The sequence below is a fragment of the Salvelinus namaycush genome, chromosome 38, assembly GCF_016432855.1.
Source record: "Salvelinus namaycush isolate Seneca chromosome 38, SaNama_1.0, whole genome shotgun sequence".
NCBI classification, from domain to species: domain Eukaryota; kingdom Metazoa; phylum Chordata; class Actinopteri; order Salmoniformes; family Salmonidae; genus Salvelinus; species Salvelinus namaycush.
In genome coordinates, this window is record NC_052344.1 from 20,676,959 (window position 1) to 20,694,818 (window position 17,860).

The 17,860-nt window shown below is 45.8% G+C and overlaps 2 protein-coding genes across 2 annotated transcripts; both read right to left on the reverse strand.

Annotated features, from left to right (window-relative positions):
- Positions 1 to 3,365: 3,365 nt before the first annotated feature.
- Positions 3,366 to 4,224, reverse strand: LOC120032058 (fish-egg lectin-like). Its single transcript, XM_038978001.1, has 3 exons — positions 4,029 to 4,224; positions 3,614 to 3,831; positions 3,366 to 3,482 (listed from the first exon to the last, which is right to left on the reverse strand). Exons 1-3 carry the CDS (start codon positions 4,222 to 4,224, stop codon positions 3,366 to 3,368), a joined length of 531 nt encoding a protein of 176 aa, XP_038833929.1.
- Positions 4,225 to 10,104: 5,880 nt separating this feature from the next.
- Positions 10,105 to 12,314, reverse strand: LOC120032340 (fish-egg lectin-like). The gene is made up of 5 exons (XM_038978390.1): positions 12,260 to 12,314; positions 11,911 to 12,144; positions 11,516 to 11,733; positions 11,264 to 11,382; positions 10,105 to 10,656 (listed from the first exon to the last, which is right to left on the reverse strand). The coding sequence occupies exons 1-5, from the start codon at positions 12,312 to 12,314 to the stop codon at positions 10,515 to 10,517; spliced, it is 768 nt and encodes a 255-aa protein (XP_038834318.1). The 3' UTR covers positions 10,105 to 10,514.
- Between the last annotated feature and the right edge of the window lie 5,546 nt (positions 12,315 to 17,860).

Consider the following 17,860-nt stretch of genomic DNA (forward strand, 5'->3'; position numbering starts at 1 on the left):
AGACCACAGGAGCGGTAGAGATACTCTTAATGATCGGCTATGAAAAGCCAACTGACATTTACTCCTGAGGTGCTGACCTGTTGCACCCTCGACAACTACTGTGATTATTATTATTTGACCATGCTTGTCATTTATGAACATTTGAACATCTTGGCCATGTTCTGTTATAATCTCCAGCCGGCACAGCCAGAAGAGGACTGGCCACCCCTCATAGCCTGGTTCCTCTCTAGGTTTCTTCCTAGGTTTTAGCCTTTCTAGGGAGTTTTTCCTAGCCACCGTGCTTCTACACCTGCATTGCTTGCTGTTTGGGGTTTTAGGCTGGGTTTCTGTACACCACTTTGAGATATCAGCTGATGTAAGAAGGGCTATATAAATACATTTGATTTGATTTTGATTTGATTTACAGCTAAAGGCTATCAAATCTGGTCGTCTATTGCGTTGGGGACAGAGAATAAAAGGAGCAGATTTCTGGGCATGGTAGAAAAGATTCAGGGCATAATGAACAGACACGGGTATGGTAGAGTGGAGGTAAACCTAGGCATTGAGTGACAATAAAAGAGGTTGCATCTCTGGAGGTGCTAGTTATGCTAGTTGAGGTCACCCCATTTGTGGGAGGAGGGGGAAAAGTGGTATCTGAGGCATGTTGTGTGGGGCTAGGGGCTCCGCAGTAAAATAAAACAATGATAACTACCCTAAACAACAGTATACATGTTATGCTGGTGAATGAGGACCCAAAAGCGACTTAACAGAAACAGAGTCTTTATTCCAGTCTTAAACAAAAACGATACTCCTGGATAGTATCTTAGGTAAATACAAAACAGGAAAACTGAAATCCTCTCGTCAGTAGAGAGGAACGACTGGAGACGCGACCACAGACTGCAGGTCGCTTCGGGAAGGCACAGGCCGTAGCTGACATAGACACCTGCTCACACGCAGCATCTGAAGAAGGCAAAAACACGACAGGGCGGAACAAGGACACAGAACAGCAAACATCAAACAAGGATCCGACAAGGACAGAAGCGGAAAACAGAGGGAGAAATAGGGACTCTAATCAGAGGGCAAAATAGGGGACAGGTGTGAAAGAGTAAATGAGGTAGTTAGGAGAATGAGGAACAGCTGGGAGCAGGAACGGAACGATAGAGAGAGAGAGCGAGAGAGGGAGAGAGGGAGGGGGAGAGAGAGGGATAGAAAGAGGGAAAGAACCTAATAAGACCAGCAGAGGGAAACGAATAGAAGGGAAGCACAGGGACAAGACATGATAATCAATGACAAAACATGACAATACAAGCCATATTGACATTAGAGAGACATTAAGCGTGGCATAAAGCAATCACAGCTGTTGATTGGGAGAGCTAGCTAAGACAACAACGGGTAAGACAGCAACAGCTAATCAGCCAAGACAACAACAACAGGTAAAATGGTGATGAATGGGCAGAGAGGGTCAGTTAACTACACACAGGGCCTGAGTTCGAAGTCTGGGGCGGACAGATAAACAAAATAAACAAAATGGAGTACCGTGATTAATGAACAGTCCAGCAGGCATCAGCTATGGAGCCAGGTATCATAGGGTCCAGTGAACAGCAATAAATGAAACGGGGAAGTCGTTACTACGCTAGCAAGCGGGAGACACGGCGTTCATAAAGGTTAGCAGGCCGGGGCTAGCAGAAGCGTCTTCACCGATGTCCGACAAAGGCCGGTTGAGGGAACATCGGACGAAATTACGACGGCAGACCAGACGTGATGGATCGGCGGGGCTCCGTGTCGACAAAGGGTCCAGGCCAATTGGCAAAAGAGGTATTGTAGCTGGAGTAATTTTGTTTGCTAGCTGGGAGATGCGCCTGGCTCGGGGCTAACTGGTGCTAGCTTCGGGACAAGGGCGTTAGCCACTATAGCCACTCGGTAGCAGCTAGCTAGTTGCGATGATCCGATGCAAAGGTCCAGAGCTTACGGCAGGAATCCGGCGATGTAATGGTTTCTAGTCGTGCTAGTGAAGAGTCCGGGGGGCATCAGCTTTGTAGCCGAGTAATCATAGGGTCCACTGAGCAGGCCGGGAGATGGGCCTGGCTCAAAGGCTAGCTTTGGGGCTGGGCCACTCGGTAGAAGCTAGCTAGCTGTGGTGATCTGGAATAATGGTCCAGTAATGGAGTAATCTGGAGTAATGGTGGAGAAAAGCAGTCCAATATTCTCAGGGTTGATATCGCACTGAGCAGACTGGCGGGTATTATCCAGTGTGAAAGCGGCTGGTGTCTGAGCTAGAGGTAAAGGCCGCTAGCAGTGGCTGCCCGCCTCCCGGGTGGCGCAGTGGTCTAGGGCACTGCATCGCAGTGCTAGCTGCGCCACCAGAGTCTCTGGGTTCGCGCCCAGGCTCTGTCGCAGCCGGCCGCAACCGGGAGGTCCGTGGGGCGACGCACAATTGGCATAGCATCGTCCGGGTTAGGGAGGGTTTGGCCGGTAGGGATATCCTTGTCTCAGTATGTAATGTAAATGTAATAAAATGTATGCACTCTACTGTAAGTCGCTCTGGATAAGAGCGTCTGCTAAATGACTAAAATGTAAAAAATGTAACAATGACTAACTAGCTAGTAGCTAATTAGCTGATTAGCATCTGATGGCTAGCTTCTGATGGAGGTTCTAGCTGTAAGGTCTAAAAAAGAATTGCGGATCCGTATCATATTGGGTGAGGTGGGTTGCCATCTTGGATCACTATGTGATACTACTTTGAAGAATCTAAAATATTAAATATGTTTTGATTTGTTTAACACTTTTTTGGTAACTACACGATTCCATATGTGTTATTTCACAGTTTTGATGTCTTCACTATTATTCTACAATGTAGAAAATAGTAAAACTGAAGAAAAACCCTTGAATGAGTAGTTGTGTCCTAACTTTTGACTAGTACTGTAGGTATATGGAAAGTTGTTGACTGAGACATGGGAATGAAGAAAGTTTACATTCTGTCAAACATGTTACTGTTGAATCTCATGGATCCTAAGGGGGAAGCACAGGGCAAATGTCTGGTTTCAGTCACAGGTAAGGGAGGACAGGTGTGGATTAAGGAGGAGAGAGGAATTCGGCCCAGGTCACAGGTCAGATGGAGTGAGAAGGAACAGACCACAAAGGTTTTAGCGTCAGGTGGGGCCATGACTACACCAGTGAGAGGAACCAAACAAGTTATTTACTAGCAACATAAATGTATTGGCTGTCTAGATGTGCAAGGAGTTGATTCCGGCTAGTGGGAGGACAAAAATATATGTGTTTGTGTAATCATGTTTTTGTATTTTGCAGTTGTTTAACCCAGTGGGTGAATGAACTTAGTTTGAGCTTTTCGTGAGTTTTACTCTGTTTGTTCAGAACCTAACACAACCTTACCTAGTATAAACATCACCCAAAAAGTTGACCCCACTACCATCAGTTTCCACCTCAATCATAAAAAGCTTGCCGTCAATGGGACTCCACCCCTTGTTTAGGCAGTCTTGATTCAGCTGGAAACAAACAGATTCAATCAGGGTTTAATGACAATTTCAACAGTTATAATATGAAACAGTTTTATAAACTGACACTCTCCATCCTCTACTACTCTGCTCCAGCTCTCACACTCTTTCCCAGATCTTACACTCATTAAGAAGATATCATCATTCTTGTTGACTGCCCAGCACCCAAAGGGTCCACAACTGTAGTACTTCACAGCTCCTGGCAATCCTGTCCATGGAAGGGGTGAGCCTGGACCCTTGTAGCCAACTGTGGCACTACGTGTCAGACAGAATGGAGTATCGTCCATGTTAGCCCCCACAATAAACTGTTCACCTCCAGCATCCAACTGCTTCAGAAGGCCTGAAGACCACAAAGAAAGACAGACGGACGGACAATCAAACAAGTAGCACTTATGTGTGAGTACTGCAAAATGACTAACAATAACAATGTTAAACTTGTAAAACATGAATAATTCTTCCAAGAACACCCTGATGGTATCAGGAAAGCTAAGAAGCAGGTGTCCTCTGGATAAATATTGAGTAATGCTCTCCACTTACCTGCAGCTTGCACCCAGTTACCGGCCACATACTTGTAGATTGAGTCTGCCTTGTAGACACCCCAGATCCCTGCTGGTCCTACAGTGATATGCTTCAGGGAACCAGGCAGGCGGATCCATTTATCACCTACCAGGTAGTAGGGGATTTGACTTGTGTTCGTAGCAACCACTTGCCCCAGTCCTGCATCGATCTGCATCAGTGTAACGGCTTTCTTCCTGGGATGAAGGAGAAGACCAAAATGCAGCGCGGTTATTGTTCAACATGTTTAATATGACGATAAACGATGAACATGAACAAATAACAAAATAACAAACGTGAAAGCCGAGACAGTCCTATCTGGTGCAGAACACAAACACAGAGACAGGAAACAACCACCCACAATCCCCAACACAAAACAAGCCACCTATATATGATTCTCAATCAGGGACAACGATTGACAGCTGTCTCTGATTGAGAACCATATTAGGCTGGACACAGAAACAGACAAACTAGACACACAACATAGAATTCCCACCCAGCTCACGTCCTGACCAACACTAAACAAGCAAAACACATAAGAACTATGGTCAGGACGTGACAGTACCCCCCCCCCCCCTGAGGTGCGGACTCCGAACGCACCCCTGAAACTCAAGGGGAGGGTCTGGGTGGGCATCTGTCCGCGGTGGCGGCTCCGGCGGTGGACGAGGACACCACTCCACCACTGTCTTTGTCCCCCTCCTTAGCGTCCTTTGAGTGGCGACCCTCGCCCCCGACCATGGTCCAGGAACCTTCACCAAGGCCCCTCCTAAATATAGACAGCTCAGGACAGAGGGGTAGCTCAGGACATAGGGGTAGCTCAGGACAGAGGGGTAGCTCAGGACAGAGGGGTAGCTCAGGACAGAGGGGTAGCTCAGGACAGAGAGGCAGCTCAGGACTGAAGGACAGCTCCGGACAGAGAGGCAGCTCTGGACTGAATGGTTGCTCCGGACTAGAGGCAGCTCTGGACTGGAGGGCAGCTCATGACTGGAGGGCAGCTCATGACTGGAGGGCAGCTCATGACTGGAGGGCAGCTCATGACTGGAGGGCAGCTCATGACTGGAGGGCAGCTCATGACTGAAGGGCAGCTCATGACTGGAGGGCAGCTCATGACTGGAGGGCAGCTCATGACTGGAGGGCAGCTCATGACTGGAGGGCAGCTCATGACTGGAGGGCAGCTCATGACTGGAGGGCAGCTCATGACTGGAGGGCAGCTCATGACTGAAGGGCAGCTCATGACTGGAGGGCAGCTCCTGACTGGAGGGCAGCTCCTGACTGGCTGGCGGCTCTGGCAGCTCCTGACTGGCTGGCGGCTCTGGCAGCTCCTGACTGGCTGGCGGCTCTGGCAGCTCCTGACTGGCTGGCGGCTCTGGCGGCTCCTGACTGGCTGGCGGCTCCTGACTGGCTGGCGGCTCTGGCGGCTCCTGACTGGCTGGCGGCTCTGGCGGCTCCTGACTGGCTGGCGGCTCTGGCGGCTCCTGACTGGCTGGCGGCTCTGGCGGCCCCTGACTGGCTGGCGGCTCTGGCGGCTCCTGACTGGCTGGCGGCTCTGGCGGCTCCTGACTGGCTGGCGGCTCTGGCGGCTCCTGACTGGCTGGCGGCTCTGGCGGCTCCTGACTGACGAACGGCTCTGACGGCGCTGGGCAGACGGACGGCTCAGATGGCGCTGGGCAGACGGACGGCTCAGATGGCGCTGGGCAGACGGACGGCTTAGATGGCGCTGGGCAGACGGATGGCTCAGATGGCGCTGGGCAGACGGATGGCTCAGATGGCGCTGGGCAGACGGATGGCTCAGACGGCGCTGGGCAGACGAATGGCTCAGACGGCGCTGGGCAGACGGATGGCTCAGACGGCGCTGGGCAGACGGATGGCTCAGACGGCGCTGGGCAGACGGATGGCTCAGACGGCGCTGGGCAGACGGATGGCTCAGACGGCGCTGGGCAGACGAGCAGTGCAGACGGCGTTGAGCAGACGAGCAGTGCAGGCGGGGTTGGGCAGACGGCCGACTCTGACCTGCTGAGGCGCACAGTAGGCCTGGTGCGTGGTGCCGGAACTGGTGGCACCGGACTGGAGACACGCACCTCAAGGCTAGTGCGGGGAGCAGGAACAGGGCACACTGGTTTCTCAAAGCGCACTATAGGCCTGGTGCGTGGTGCCGGAACTGGTGGTACCGGACTGAGGGCACGCACCTCAGGGCGAGTGCGGGGAGAAGGAACAGTGCGTACAGGGCTCTGGAGACGCACAGGAGGCTTGGTGCGTGGTGTCGGAACTGGTGGTACTGGGCTGGTGACACGCACCACAGGGAGAGTGCGTGGAGGAGGAACAGGGCACTGGAGACGCACAGGAAGCCTAGTGCGTGGTGTAGGCACTGATGGTACTGGGCTGGGGCGGGAAGGTGGCGCCGGATATACCGGACCGTGCAGGCGTACTGGCTCCCTTGAGCACCGAGCCTGCCCAACCTTACCTGGTTGAATGGTTCCCGTAGCCCTGCCAGTGCGGCGAGGTGGAATAGCCCGCACTGGGCTATGCTGGCGAACCGGGGACACCATTTGTAAGGCTGGTGCCATGTACACCGGCCCGAGGAGACGTACTGGAGGCCAGATATGTTGAGCCGGCTTCATGGCACTTGGCTCAATGCTCACTCTAGCCCGGCTAGTGCGGGGAGGTGGAATAACCCGCACCGGGCTAAGCACACGTACAGGAGACTCTGTGCGCTCTTCCGCACAACACGGTGTCTGCCCGTACTCTCGCTCTCCACGGTAAGCCCGGGAAGTTGGCGCAGGTCTCCTACCTGACTTCGCCACACTCCCCTTTAGGCCCCCCCAAGAAATGTTTGGGTGAGCCTCTCGGGCTTCCAGCCGCTCTGCCTTGCTAGCGCCTCATAATGCCGCCTCTCCGCTTTTGATGCCTCCAGCTCCGCTTTGGGGCGGCGACACTCCTCTGGCTCTGCCCAGGGTCCTTCTCCGTCTAGAATCTCCTCCCATGTCCATTCCTCCTTGTACCACTGCTGCTGTCGCTGCTGCCCGTTTCCACGCTGCTTGGTCCGGGTAAGGTGGGTGGTTCTGTAACGGCTTTCTTCCTGGGATGAAGGAGAAGACCAAATGCAGCGCGGTTATTGTTCAACATGTTTAATATGACGATAAACGATGAACATTAACAAATAACAAAATAACAAACGTGAAAGCCGAGACAGTCCTATCTGGGGCAGAACACAAACACAGAGACAGGAAACAACCACCCACAATCCCCAACACAAAACAAGCCACCTATATATGATTCTCAATCAGGGACAACGATTGACAGCTGTCTCTGATTGAGAACCATATTAGGCTGGACACAGAAACAGACAAACTAGACACACAACATAGAATTCCCACCCAGCTCACGTCCTGACCAACACTAAACAAGCAAAACACATAAGAACTATGGTCAGGACGTGACAATCAGATTCTTGATGTCCACTACAATCTGACAGTCCCAGGCTATGGAGACACCAGATCAAAGACACATCAGTAGAGTATAGCAGCAAAAAAGGAGGATTCAATTATGGAGCCAACTTGATGATCAATTCCAAGTTTAATGTAGAACTGCCTGTAAAAATATTTTTCAGATGATGGTAACTTACCGTGACTGATGACCAAGAGACAGGGGACCAATAGGACGGCTGCAGTGGCTCTCATGATGTCTCTGTAGATCTACAGTACAAGTTTGGTTGCAGTTTGGTTGAACACAGACTTTTCCCATTATATGCAGTAGCCCTGCAAACAGCTTTTAACCCCCATGAAACTTTTAATGAGCTATTTATATTTTACAAACAACCTGTTCCAAGGAAAAGTTAATGGGAGGATGATATAACCCCACCCTCCACACACACACAAACCCTTTAATAATATACACTGAACAAAAATATAAACACAAGTGTTGTTGTTTCATGAGCTGAAGTAAAACGATTGCTGATATTCTCCATATGCACAACATTTTTATTTCTCTCAAATTTAGTGCACAAATTTGCTTACATCCTTGTTAATGAGCATTTTTCCTTTGCCAAGATAATCCATCCACCTGACAGGTGTGGCACTACATTTAATTAAACAGCATGATCATTACACAGGTGCTGGGGACAATAAAAGGTCAGTTTTGTCACATAACACAATATCACAGATATCTCAAGTTTAGAGGGAGCGTGCACTTGGCATGCTGACTGCAGGAATGTCCACCAGAGCTGTTGCCAGATCATTTTAGGTTAATTTCTCTACCATAAGCCGCCTCCAACGTCATTTTAGAGAATTTGTCAGTATGTCCATCTGGCCTAATGCAGTCCATCTGTATGACATTGTGTGGGCGAGCGGTTTGCAGTGAAAAGAGTGCAGGTAGGGTTATGGTATGCGCAGGCATAAGCTACAGACAACGAACACAAGTGCATTTTAATGATGGCAATTTCAATGTAAAGAAATACCATGATGACATCCTGAGGCCCATTGTGAGGCCCACTTTTTTTTAAGGCATCTGTGACCAACAATCTGTATTCCCAGTCATGTGAAATCCATAGATGAGGACCTAATGATTTCCTAAAATGAACTGTAACTCAGTAAAATCTTTGAAATTGTTGCATGTTTTTGTTCAGTATAGATAGCTACAATAGTTGGCTTGGTAACCAAACAGAGACTTACCAATTTAGCTAACCAAACCATCAGTCGTGGCCTGCTATTATGATAATCAAATTCAACAATGCCAATAATGTTTTGAATTGAACTTTTGTAGGTTCAAAAGCAGCTCAAATGTAGAACATGTAAGAATGAACTTGCCATTGAATTCTAATGTTTTGATATACCGTTCGTTAGAGAGAAATAATGCACGCTCTAGAATGCCCTTCAAGACAATTAAAAACGAGTATTCAACAATGCCACAATATAAGTGATTTTAAAGCTTCCGTTGTTTTCCTTTGTGACCCACCTACTGTACTTGGTAGGTGCTATATTTGTAGAGTTGTTTGATAAGGTTACTAAGCACCAAAGTGTTATAGTCCAGCACATGAGGAATTGAAAAATTGTATGGTTGAGAGGGATGAGGCAAAAAAAGATGGCAAATAGGTCTGGCTGTACAAACGATTGGCAAACATACTGTAAATTGAGAAATCATGTGACTAAACTTAATAAAAAGAAGAAGAAACTACACTATGAAACAAAGATAAATAGCATAAAGAATTATAGTAAAAAGCTTTGAGCACCTTCAATGAAAATTTGGGCAAGAAGGCAAACTCCTCTCCATCATTCATTGAATCAGATTGCTCATTCATCACAAAACCCACTGGTATTATCAACTACTTTAATGATTTTTTCATTGGCAAGAAGAGCAAACTTAGGCATGACATGCCAACAACAAACAGTGTTTTTTAAATTGTCTATCAACAAGGACAAGCCACCGGGATCTGACAAATTGGATGGAAAATTACTGAGGATAATAGCGGACGATATTGCCACTCCTATTTGCCGTATCTTCAAGTTAAGTCTATTAGAAAGTGTGCACCCTCAGGCCTGGAGGGAAGAAAAAGTTATTCCCCTACCTAAGAAGAGTAAAGCCAACTAGCTAACGTTAGCCACCTAGCCAGAATTTGTAACATATTGTACGCTTTGCAAATTCTTAACATATAATACCAATTGTAATTCGTAACATATCATACAAATGGTAATGGACATCCACAAATGAATAAATACCATACAAAATGTAACATATCATACTAAATTGAGTGTTTCGGATTTACGTACAGAATAATACTAAATACTCTGAGACCAGGTTGCCAGGCTCCGCTGATAGCCAGGTGTAGTGGTGGTAAGGATTCACTCCATGGTGCTGAAAGGAAAGCTCTGCTGTTGGGACAGCTTTATGTAGGATCTATCAGTTTGTGGGCAGTTTGTGTTGTGCAGTGGCTTTGCTGGCATGTATCTAAAAAAAAATTGGTTGAGTTTGCCCCACCATGATTTCGATGCTAAAATCACCTTTGGCAGAGCAACCTAAAATCCCTCTGTTCAATATGATAACAAAAAAAACAATAACACAGAAATTACAATAGTTTCAAAAGGAATGCTTTATTTTTGCAAGAAATTATTATATAATGAGATAATAAACAATGACAAGGATTCCATCCAACCCTATTGATGACCTCTGAAGCACAGCAAAACCCATGTGGATTGTGAGCAACATGACCGTGCCCAAGTTTACACTACAGTTAAATAGCAGCCATGGCAAAGATCTATTGAAGTGTTAATCAAAGAGTGATCAAGAAAATATCAAATACATTTTTTTTTTTATGTCAATAAGATCATTGAAGAATTGAAAATAATAGGTAGAGCAATAGGTTTTAAAATTAAGGATTTTTATTAACTAATGTTGAAATTTCCAGAAAGAGAGATCAATGAGTTAGCAAGTAAACGTTAGACAGATCCCGAACGGCCTTCAGATGCAGAGGAGAGGCTAAGGTGTGCACACCATGGTGACGCCAGACTTGGAGACGACCCAAAGACGGCCCAGGTCGTAGGTCACGTGGCCCATGCGCATACACATTGGGATATTGCTCCATCCGGTGCCCTCTGGTTTACTGGCTGTGATGCCGTCTCTGTGTTGAAGAAAAGTTTGGGGTTCATGTTTAAAGATTATCAATTTTTTTAAGTACATCCATTTTTGGACTTTAATAATTGATTATAGCCATTGATTTTTAAGAATGTAACTTCTGCCTCTTGAGCTTTATTCAACCACATCAGAAGCTAAAATGTAAGTTTTTACTCAATTGTTTGTAAACAATGTTATTGTAAACAAACAATGTATAGCTTTAAAAAACATGTTACATTTTTTTTTTAACAAATCATTTATGTGTCTTTGCATCCGTAGCTCCATGTATGAATTTGAGAGTAGTTACATGTCTCTAACTACATTCCTCAGCTGTTTACCAAAACAAGTGGTGGGGTGTCTGGGAAGTTGTTGTTTTTATCACAAACTGTAGCTTTACAGGACATCCCACTTTACATATTTTACCTTACACTGTCTACACATTTCTTTATAAGTCTATTATGAGTTTAGATCTGATTATATTTGATTGATTTTATTTATGTATCTACAGTATTTTAGTTGTTGTGTAAAGAGCTTCACTAAGCATGTACAGTAAGGATAAGAATTATAATTAAAGGTATACCATTATTATACACATAGTTCAGTAGCAACCTTACCTGGTAAAAACACTACCCGCAGAGTTGACCCCAAAGACACTACCATCAGTTGCCACCTCAATCATGGAAAGCTTGCCTTCAATGTGACTCCACCCGTTGTTTTGGCAGTCTTGATTCAGCTGGAAACAAACAGATTCAATCAGGGTTTTAGGACCATTTCAACAGTTATAATATGAAACAGTTTTAGAATAACTGACACTCTCCATCCTCTACTACTCTGCTCCAGCTCTCACACTCTTTCCCAGATCTTACACTCATTAAGAAGATATCATCATTCTTGTTGACTGCCCAGCACCCAAAGGGTCCACAACTGTAGTACTTCACAGCTCCTGGCAATCCTGTCCATGGAAGGGGTGAGCCTGGACCCTTGTAGCCAACTGTGGCACTACGTGTCAGACAGAATGGAGTATCGTCCATGTTAGCCCCCACAATAAACTGTTCACCTCCAGCATCCAACTGTTTCAGAAGGCCTGAAGACCACAAAGACAGACAGACGGACGGACAAGCAAACAAGGAGCACATATCTGTCAGTACTGCCAAATGACTTACAAGTTACAATTTTAAAAAAAATCAACAGCCTGATGATATCAGGAAAGCTAAAAAGAAGGTGTCGTCTGGATAAATATTGAGTAATGCTTTCCACTTACCGGCAGCTTGCACCCAGTTACCGGCCACATACTTGTAGATTGAGTCTGCCTTGTTGACACCCCAGATCCCTGCTGGTCCTACAGTGATATGCTTCAGGGAACCAGGCAGGCGGATCCATGTATCACCTACAAGGTAGTAGGGGACTTGACTTGTGTCCGTAGCAACCACTTGCCCCAGTCCTGCATCGATCTGCATCAGATTCTTGATGTTTACTACCTCCTGACAGTCCCATGCTATGGAGACAAACACATATGAGTAGAGTACACCAAGAAAAAGGAGGATGACATTATGGAGCAAATTTCATCAACTCCAAGTTGAGCAAGCATGTTTCAGATGATGGTAACTTACCATGACTGACGGCCAGGAGACAGAGGACCAGTAGGACGGCTGCAGTGACTCTCATGATGTCTCTGTAGATCTACAGTATAAGTTTGGTTGTACACCAGACTTCAATTGTCCCCTTGCAAGACTGAGCTTTTATAGCCCTGCACATACCTTTCACCAATGATGGCTTCCTGTTCCACCTGTTAAACGAAGACTTGATGGTGTCCGGTGTCCGGGAGAGAGAAGGGTTGTGTTAATGTCACCTGATGACACAGATCATTCTTTTGTTCTTCTCATGTTTTCTGTGTTTACATTGTAATATGCATTTCCCATGTTTACATTTTGAAATACAGTGCCTATAGAAAGTCCACACCCACCTTGGATTTCTTCAAATTTTTTATTACCAAGTGGGATTAAAACAGATATAATAGCATTTTTTTGTCAACCATCTACACAAAATACTCTGTAGTGTCAAAGTGAAAGAAAACTGATATTCTTTTAAATTAATGCAATATAAAACACAAATGTACCTCGATTATATACGTCCCCCCCCCCCCCCCCCCCCCAAGTCAATACATGGTAAAAACACCTTTGGCAGCGATTACAGTCTTCTTGGGTTAGTCTCATAAGAGCTTTGCACACCTATATTGTGCAATATTTGCCCATTTCTCTTTTAAAATATTCTTCAAGCTACACTATATATACAAAGTATGTGGACACAACTACACATTTGTGGATTCAGCTATTTCAGCAACACCCGTTGCTGACAGGTGTCTAAAATCGAGCAAACAGCCATGCAATCTACATAAACAAACATTGGCCTTACTGAAGAGCTCAACCGTGCTAGAGCTGCCCCGGTCAACTGTAAGTGCTGTTATTGTGAAGTGGAAACATCTAGGAGCATCAACGGCTCAGCCGCGATATGGTAGACCAAACAAGCTCACAGAACTGGACTGCCAACTGCTGAAGTGTGTAGCGCGTAAAAATAGTCTGTCCTCGGTTGCAACACTCACTACCGAGTTCCAAACTGCCTCTGAAAGCAATGTCATCACAAGAACTGTTCGTTGGGATCTTCATGAAATTGGTTCCATAGCCGACCAGCCGCACACAAGCCTAAGATCACTATGCATAATGCCAAGCGTCGGCTGGAGTGGTGTAAATCTCGCCAACATTGGACTCTGGAGCAGTGGAAACGCCTTCTCTTGAGTGATGAATCCCGCTTCACCATCTCAAATAAAATAAAAATAAAATTGTGTTTGTCACATGCGCCGAATACATCAGGTGTAGACCTTACAGTGAAATGCTGTTAGTAGTGTGTATCGGAGGCGAAGTCAGGTGCAGGAGAGCAGAGTGTAGTGAACAGGCACACTTTTTATTCCGGTCAAACAGTGAAATTCTTACTTACAAGCCCTTAACCAACACTGCAGTTGAAATAAATAAGTATTAAGTAAAAAATGGATAAGTAATTTTTTTTTTTAAACTAATAATTAAAGAGCAGCAGTAAAATAACAGTAGCGAGGCTATATAGAGGGGGTACCGGTACAGAGTCAATGTGTGTGTGTGGGGGGGAAGGGCACAGCTTAGTCGAGGTAATTGAGGTGGCAGTCCGACGGATGAATCTGGGTTTGGCGGATGCCAGGAGAACGCTACCTGCCCGAATGCATATTGCCAACTGTAAAGTTTGGTGGTGGAGAAATAATGGTCTTGGGATGGTTTAAGTGGTTCAGGCTAGGCCACACTAGGTCATATAGTGTCACGATCTTCGTTGGGAGAAAGAGAGGACCAATATGCAGCATGGTAAGTGTTCATCTTGAATTTATTTAGAAAAGAGAACACTGAACGAACTAACAAAAATAACAAACAACGAACATGAAGCTATCGAATAAAGTGCTGACACAAAACACTACACATAGACAATCACCCACAACCCACAATGACAAAACAGGCTACCTAAATATGGTTCCCAATCAGAGACAACGACTAACACCTGCCTCTGATTGAGAACCATATCAGGCCAAACACAGAAACAGAAAAACTAGACACACAACATAGAATGCCCACTCAGATCACACCCTGACCAAACAAAACATAGAAACATACAAAGCAAACTATGGTCAGGGCGTGACATATAGTTTATGTAAAGATGTTGTGGATCATGGCAAGACCGCAATTTGCAAGTGTTGCCATAGATTTTCAAGCAGACTTAACTCAAAACTGTAACTTGGCCACTCAAGAACATTCACTGTCTTACATTTACATTACATTTAAGTCATTTAGCAGGTAACCAATCAGTGTAGATTTGTCTTAGTCCTGTTGAAAGGTGAATTCCTCTCCCGGTGTCTGGTGTGAAACAGACTGATCAGGTTGTCCTCTAGGATTTTGCCTGTACTTAGCTTCATCCTGTTTCTTTTCATCCTGAAAAACTCCCCAGTGTTTGCCAATGTCAAGCATACCCATACCATGATGCAGCCACCACCATGCTTTAAAATAAGGAGGCAGTTACTCAGTGAGGTGTTGTGTTGGATTTGCCCCAAACATAAGGCTTTGCATTTAGGCCAAAACGTGTATTCGTTTGATGTGTTCATTGTGTTGCCTTGTTGTGCTGTTGTCTATGCTCAATAATGTTTGTACCATGCTTTGCGGTGCTACCATGCTGTGCTGCTACCATGCTGTGCTGCTGCCATGTTGTGTTGCTAACATGTTGTTGTCATGTTGTGTTGCTACCATGCTGTGTTTTCATGTGTTGCTGCCATGCTATGTTGTTGTCTTAGGTCTCTATATAGTGTTGTGGTGTCTCTCTTGTCGTGATGTGTGTTTTGTCCTATATTTTAATTACATTTTAGTTAAATAAATGTTAAATTAAAGACATATTCAATATCTGATTTGTCATTGTTACCCAATTACCAATCACTGCCCTTCTTTATGAGGCTTTTGTAAAGCTCCTTGGTCTGTATAGTTGAATATGTGCTTGAAATTCAATACTTGACTGAGGGATCTTACAGATGTTGTATGTACGCAGTGGTGGTTCTAGCTTGCATGGCTCCCTTGGCGAACCTCCACTTCAATGCCCCCCCCCCCCCCCCCCCCCCCCCCCCCGCCAACAACAAAAACACCATTCTGCTCTAACTGTCATTTATATTCAGACATTTGGAACAACACAAATAAATAATCATAACATTTAAAACTATAAATATCAAAAATAAGTAACAAAGACAAATAGAAATTAGAAAGAAATTCTAGTATATAAATACAAATAAAAAAGAGAATCTAATTATTACACTATTACCCTATTGCTAACAAAAAACACACAAATAAAACTAAATTGCACAAATCCTGTATCACACAAATACACATATAGAATAACACACTTATAAAGAAGAGAACCTGATTATTGCACTTCAAACAAGAAACACACAAACTAAATTTCACAACTAATTGCATTACTAATTGCATTAGTACTGTACAAAGTTAGAGGTGCGCTATTTGATAGATTCCCCAACTCCCCCTACCTCGGGCTTCCAGTGGGGAGACCGGAGGTCAACCCCTCCCCATCTCGTACTTCTGAGTGGTTGACCTTCCCAGGCAGTAGCCTGCCTAGCTCACAAACTATAATCAGTGAACCCACTCCGACAAAGTTAATTGACCCACAGTGGTGTGGGGGCTGTGCTTGGCAAAGTGGGTGGGGTTATACCCTGCCTGTTTGGCCCTGTCCGGGGGTATCATCGGATAGCCCTGTCCGGGGGTATCATCGGATGGGGCCACAGTGTCTCCTGACCCCTCCTGTCTCAGCCTCCAGTATTGATGCTGCAGTAGTTTATGTGTCGGGGGGCTAGGGTTAGTCTGTTATATCTGGAGTATTTACCCTGTCTTATCCGGTGTCCTGTGTGTAAAGGGGTGCGTAACTGGTGGCAGTGAAGTCAGACGCAGGAGAGCAGAACTAGGTAATAGCCGGAGCAGTTTAATTTCAAAACCAACGGCATAAAGCAATAACAAACATGGGTACAAAACCCGACGCGCACCAGTAAACATGTGCACAAGCACTTACAACAAACAATTCCACACAAAGACATGGGGGGAACAGAGGGTTAAATACACAACACTTAATGAGGGAAATGAGAACTAGGTGTGTAGGAAGACAAGACAAAACAAATGGAAAATGAAAAGTGGATCGACGGTGGCTAGAGGACCGGTGACGCCGACCGCCGAACGCCGCCTAAACAAGGAGAGGAACCGACTTCAGTGGAAGACGTGACACTGTGTGAATTTAAGTATGCTCTCTCTAATTCTCTCTTTCGCTCTTTCTTTCTTTCTCTCTCTCGGAGGACCTGAGCCCTAGGACCATGCCTCAGGACTACCTAGCATAATGACTCCTTGCTGTCCCCAGTCCACCTGGCCGTGCTGCTGCTCCAGTTTCAACTTTTCTGCCTGCGGCTATGGAACCCTGACCTTTTCACCGGACATGCTACCTGTCCCAGACCCAATGTTTTCAACTCTCTAGAGACAGCAGGAGTGGTAGAGATACTCTCAATGATCGGCTATGAAAAGCCAACTGACATTTACTCCTGAGGTGCTGACCTGTTGCACCCTCGACAACTACTGTGATTATTATTATTTGACCATGCTTGTCATTTATGAACATTTGAACATCTTGGCCATGTTCTGTTATAATCTCCAGCCGGCACAGCCAGAAGAGGACTGGCCACCCCTCATAGCCTGGTTCCTCTCTAGGTTTATTCCTAGGTTTTAGCCTTTCTAGGGAGTTTTTCCTAGCCACCGTGCTTCTACACCTGCATTGCTTGCTGTTTGGGGTTTTAGGCTGGGTTTCTGTACACCACTTTGAGATATCAGCTGATGTAAGAAGGGCTATATAAATACATTTGATTTGATTTTGATTTGATTTTACAGCTAAAGGCTATCAAATCTGGTTGTCTATTGCGTTGGGGACAGAGAATAAAAGGAGCAGATTTCTGGGCATGGTAGAAAAGATTCAGGGCATAATGAACAGACACGGGTATGGTAGAGTGGAGGTTAACCTAGGCATTGAGTGACAATAAAAGAGGTTGCATCTCTGGAGGTGCTAGTTATGCTAGTTGAGGTCACCCCATTTGTGGGAGGAGGGGGAAAAGTGGTATCTGAGGCATGTTGTGTGGGGCTAGGGGCTCCGCAGTAAAATAAAACAATGATAACTACCCTAAACAACGGTATACAAGCCATATTGACATTAGAGAGACATTAAGCGTGGCATAAAGCAATCACAGGTGTTGATTGGGAGAGCTAGCTAAGACAACAACGGGTAAGACAGCAACAGCTAATCAGCCAAGACAACAACAACAGGTAAAATGGCGATGAATGGGCAGAGAGGGTCAAATAACTACACACAGGGCCTGAGTTCGAAGTCTGGGGCGGACAGATAAACAAAATAAACAATATGGAGTACCGTGATTAATGAACAGTCCAGCAGGCATCAGCTATGGAGCCAGGTATCATAGGGTCCAGTGAACAGCAATAAATGAAACGGGGAAGTCGTTACTACGCTAGCAAGCGGGAGACACGGCGTTCATAAAGGTTAGCAGGCCGGGGCTAGCAGAAGCGTCTTCACCGATGTCCGACAAAGGCCGGTTGAGG

Excerpts from the sequence above, each read along its gene's own strand:
- LOC120032058 (XM_038978001.1), bottom strand. The coding sequence starts at position 4,224 with ATGCAGATCGATGCAGGACTGGGGCAAGTGGTTGCTACGAACACAAGT. Across the intron at positions 3,832-4,028 it reads TAACTGGGTGCAAGCTGCAG|GCCTTCTGAAGCAGTTGGAT; the intron begins GTAAGTGGAGAG and ends TGTGGTCTTCAG. Across the intron at positions 3,483-3,613 it reads ATGATATCTTCTTAATGAGT|CTGAATCAAGACTGCCTAAA; the intron begins GTAAGATCTGGG and ends GTTTGTTTCCAG.
- LOC120032340 (XM_038978390.1), bottom strand. The coding sequence starts at position 12,314 with ATGAGAGTCACTGCAGCCGTCCTACTGGTCCTCTGTCTCCTGGCCGTC. Across the intron at positions 12,145-12,259 it reads TCTCCTGGCCGTCAGTCATG|CATGGGACTGTCAGGAGGTA; the intron begins GTAAGTTACCAT and ends TTGTCTCCATAG. Across the intron at positions 11,734-11,910 it reads TAACTGGGTGCAAGCTGCCG|GCCTTCTGAAACAGTTGGAT; the intron begins GTAAGTGGAAAG and ends TGTGGTCTTCAG.